Source organism: Elephantulus edwardii, unplaced genomic scaffold (assembly GCF_000299155.1).
Source record: "Elephantulus edwardii isolate Elephantulus edwardi_28Jun2011 unplaced genomic scaffold, EleEdw1.0 scaffold00045, whole genome shotgun sequence".
NCBI classification, from domain to species: Eukaryota; Metazoa; Chordata; class Mammalia; order Macroscelidea; family Macroscelididae; genus Elephantulus; species Elephantulus edwardii.
In genome coordinates this window covers 3,577,169-3,582,030 of record NW_006399795.1, presented here as the reverse complement: position 1 = coordinate 3,582,030, position 4,862 = coordinate 3,577,169, and the positions used below count along the sequence as shown (strand labels likewise).

General features: G+C 39.0%; 1 protein-coding gene across 1 annotated transcript in view; it reads left to right on the top strand.

Annotated features, from left to right (window-relative positions):
* The first annotated feature begins 330 nt into the window (after window positions 1-330).
* NMNAT1 (nicotinamide nucleotide adenylyltransferase 1) overlaps window positions 331-4,862 on the top strand; it is a 17,288-nt gene continuing 12,756 nt past the window's right edge. Inside the window, exon 1 of the mRNA XM_006885769.1 lies at window positions 331-451. Within this exon, the coding sequence (XP_006885831.1) occupies window positions 337-451 (115 nt within the window). The 5' untranslated portion in view covers window positions 331-336. The remainder of the gene's footprint in view (window positions 452-4,862) is intronic.

The following is a 4,862-nucleotide window of genomic DNA, read 5'->3' as shown; positions in this document are numbered from 1 at the left end:
GTTCTTTGATCTTCCTTATTCATTGCTCTACTTTCACACACATAAGAACTGATTGAAAATACCTTGGCTGCATCAGGGGTCCCTTAGTCTTCAAAGTTATATTCCTGCTCTTACTGCTTTAGAAGTCAGGTTGAAAATAAGACTTCGAGAATTGGACTATTTTTTTCAGTTGATAGAACATAGTCATTGAAGCCAAATATGTCTATCCATTTGTTTAAATGAGGATATAGAAAGACATCAGAAGATCAGTGACTGAACTTATTTTCTTTTTCCTTTGTAGATAACAAGGGAAATGTCAGAGTATTCCATTTAGATCAGCAACTTCGAATTCTCACCATGGAAAAGTCCGAGAAGACTGAGGTGGTGCTCCTGGCTTGTGGTTCTTTTAATCCTATCACCAACATGCACCTCAGGCTATTTGAGCTGGCCAAGGACTACTTGAATGGAACAGGTAGGAACAGCAACCCAAAGCAGCTTAAGACAGAGAACCAATGTGGTGAGGTCTGTTTAACTACATGTTTAGCCAAATGACCAGAAATGTGCTGTCTCGCTTCATTGTTCAAGGACTTAGCCAAAAAAGATGAGAGATATCTAGTGAGAAATTAAGTCTCTGGCTAATTGCCTATAAACTCGAAAAACTTGTTGTAATGGAGTCAATTCTGACTTATAGCAATCCTGTGGGACAGAGTAAAACTGCCTTGTAGGGTTCCTCAAACTGTTATTTTTATGGATTAAATCCATATCATTATGGATCTTTATGAATTGTGACATCTTTCTTCTGAGAGTGAGAGGTAAGTTTACGCTGCTGGCTTTTCTCTTAACCAAGTCCTTAACCACCTTGCCTCCTTCCATGGGGTTATTGGAGGCTGTAAATCACATAGGCCTCGCCTTCTCCCATGGAGCCACTGTTGGATTCAAATTGAAGTAGGAGCTAAACTCCCTATAACTATGCCACCAGAGCTTCCTTATTGACCTATGCAAAGTCAGTCATTTCTCTTGAGTCAGAACTCATAGCTGACCCTTCAGTGGGTCTTCAGAGGCTGGAAGTTGCACTGGAGGAAATTGCCCAGGGCAGCTGGTGGATTTGAACTGGCTGCCTTTAGTGGGTAGAGACCTTCCTTAATGGCCTGTAATATATTTGGGTGGGGGCAGTGGGAGGAGTATATTTCTTTTTCCTCTAACATTTAAATTATATCTTGGATGAAAATTTACAAAGTGGCCCTCAGGCCTGTTTTTAATTGTTTTTGGTCAAACTTTCTTCTAGGTCATACAGCTGTAAAGTTGAACACTGTGACATTGATGTGTCAAATGTGATAATGGTTACCCATGTGGGCAGTGTTTGGTGGAGTTCCCCGATTAAAACAAGCTTGGAAGCAGGAGTAGCATCCACTTCTGTAATAGCTTGCCTCTGCAAACTCTGTGAACCTGGAGAAAGGATGAAAGCCACACAAGTATTGAGGACTTTGGTTCATAGGGTCGCTATGAGTCACCTACGACTCAATGGCACTTAACAACAACAACAAACAACATTGGTTTTTCATTCATTCATACACCTTTTATTATATAACATTAATTACAATGTCCACAATGTCTAATCATCCATTTATTATATATTGTCTTTCCCTTAACACATCATAATAAGTACTTATTATCTATTTATTAATTTCTACTGCCCTCTCCTTGGGTGGGTGGACTTTTACAATAACTGTTTTTATCTAGGGATTCACTTATATGACAAGTTAATGCATACATATTCTTTTCCTCAGTCATCTTTGTATGTGGAAAAGAAGAGAGGGAAAAGTGAGTGACTTTTCTAAAGCAGAAACTTGATTCTCTCCTTCTGTGTTTTGGGGGCTTCCTGTTAGAGCAGAGCTAAGGCTCTTATTTGGCACACATCAGACCTTCTGGACCAGGCTGCAACCACCTTTCTTTTTTTTTCCTTTTCCCACCTTTCTTTTGCTTTATAATTTTTTTTTAAATTTTTATTTTATTATTTGTGTGTACCATCAAATCAGATCTGACTGGTACAGGAGGAGATTGTCTCTTCTTCCCCAGCAGAGCATCTGGTGGATTCGAACTGTGCGCCTCTGGGATTATAGTGCAGCTTCTTGCCACTAGGCCACCAGAGCTCACTTCCCACCTTTCTTTTATGTCAGTTTTTGAAGCTTTCACAAACAATATCTGAATAAAGCATGGCCAGAAAATGCAGAAACATACTATCTATCCTTTTACATATATTGTAAGATACAAATCAGCAAACCTTTTATTGTGATATTCATAATTGCTGCTGGGTATGAGCCCATGGTTGCAGCTGTGCATCAGGTCATCTTGGTGAGGGTCCTCTTCTCTTTTGCTGATCCTCTACTGGCCCTTTACTATATGTTCTTATAAGAGTTTTGTTGTTGTTATTGTTGTGTGTCGTCAAGTCACCTGCGACTCATAAGTGACCCTATGTTCAGTAGCTCTGAACCCTGCTCTATGCTGAGCCAACCTTGTTGTCTCTGACACACCTACCCCCATTACCCCAGTCACTGAGTCAGTCCAGCTCGTAGAGGGTCTTCCTCTCTTAAGCTGTGTTTCCACCTTCCCAAGCATGACGTCCCTCTTCAAGGACTGGCCCTTCCTTACAACATGCCCAGAATATGTCAGACAAAACTTCAGAATCCTTGCCTCCAAGGAGCAGCCTGGTTTCACCCTCTTCAGTACGAACCTGTTTGTTCTCCTGGCAGTCCATGGTATATACAGTACTTTTATCCAGCACCACAGCTCAAAGGCATCAATTCTTCTTTCATTCCTAGTCATTGTCCAGCTTTCTGATGCATAGCATGTAATTGTGAAGACCACTGCCTAGGCACACCTTAGTCTGCAGACTGACATCATTGCTCTTCAGTATGCTGGAGATGTCCCTAACAGCAGATTTTCCCAATGCAGTTTGTCTTTTGATTTCCTGGCTGCTGGTACCAAGAGTGTTAATTGTCAAGCCAAGCAAACTAAAGCTGTTAACAATCTCAATCTCTTCACCATCTATCATGATGCTGCCAATGGGCCCAGCATTTTATTTATATTACGTACCCACCCATATATTCTTTCATATAACTTTCACAAAAAATACATATTTAAGCTCTTATAAATATGTATTTTATGAAAGTTATATGAAAGAATATGTGGGTGGGTATGTAATATATATAAAATGCTTGCTTCTCATTCCCCACTTAGGTAAACACTGTTAATACTTTAAAATGTGTCCTTTTAGGTTTGTTTTTTTTTCTATAAATTTAAATTTATCTATACATACAGAGGTTTTTTTATGTAAGTGAATCATGTTTTTGCATTAGAGATAGATCTTATTCATCATAGAAACAAAATAAAAATAAGTTCTTTTTTGTCCACAGATTGATAATGTTAAATTGATAATGTTAAGTTTAAAAATGGCTTGGCAGAGGTTTCTGACTTCCTCCAACTAAAAGAGGGAAGGAGAAATGAGATCAGCAGCCCAAGGCCAATTGGTGAGCTGGTGATCAGACAGACATTCCTTCTCTCTCCAATCTTGTGACCAATTCTGTCACCACTGTCCCACCCACAGTGCTCTCTGCTTCTCTGTGGAGTTAAAAAAGTCTTTGCAATGGCTATGTAAAATTCAGAGTTGATTAGGGAAATGTTATGTGCTGTTGGGTCAGAACTGACTCCTAGCTGACCCTCCAGCAGGTTTTCAAAGGCTGTAAGTCTCAGGGAGGAGATCGCCCATCTTTCTCCTATGGAGCTGTTGGTGAATTCAAACAACCTACCTTTGAATTGGTAGTGTCAACTCCTTACCAGAGCTCCTTATTAGGAAAGCAACATGTTATAATTCAGTCTCAGGAAAGACTCAGTTCTTCTCTCTGGGTAGTGTCTTAGACATACTTAGACAGACTTCTCTCTGTCTTCAAACTCCCTCAGCATCTGGTTTCAGCCTCTGCCCTCTTCGGGCAAATGTTACAAAGCTCTTTTATTTATATTTTCCTTTATTTTCATTTTTTTAATTGGTATTTTAACAAAAGTTTACAGAAAACTTGGATTTCCATTCATTCATTGTTGTACAGTTTCCTCCCTCCCCACTCACCTCAGTCCACTTTGCTGTGCACCTCTTATTCTGGACTATTGTCATGCAAATAATACCTAACCATATATTTCTTTTAGACAGTTCTTTCCCTCATCAGTGAAGTTTATTTTGTTTTATTTTATACTGGTTTATCTACAAATTTATCCCCTCTTTTTTTAGTTTCCCTCAACCTCGTGTCAGTCCTGTTTTATAACAATGGCATTATGCAGTATTTGTCCTTTTGTGACTGAGACATTTCACTCAACATAATGTCCTCCAGGGTCATCCGTTTTAATATTTTATGAGTTCCTTGTTTTTCAGTGCTACATGGTATTCCATTGTGTGAATGTACCACAGCTTCTCTATCCATTCGTTTGTTGATGAGCACTTGGGTTGCTTCCATCTCTTTGCTATTGTGAACAATGCAGCAAGAAATATGGGTGTGCATATATTTATTTGGATGGCAATTATAGTTTCATTAGCATATATTCCCAGTAGTGGAATTGCTGGGTCAAATGATATTGCTATTTCCAACTTTTTGAGAAAGTGCCATATCGCCTTCCATAGTGGTTGCACCATTTTACACTCTTACCAACAGTGAATAAGGGTTCCAGTTTCTCCACTACCTTGCCAACATTTGTTGTTTGCTGCTCTGTTGAACTTTGCTATTGTTACTGAGGTGAGATAATATCTTATAGTTGTTTTGATTTTTTTAATATAAATTTTTATTTTATTTTATTATTTTTGTGTGAGTGTACCATCAAATCAGATCTGACTGGTACAG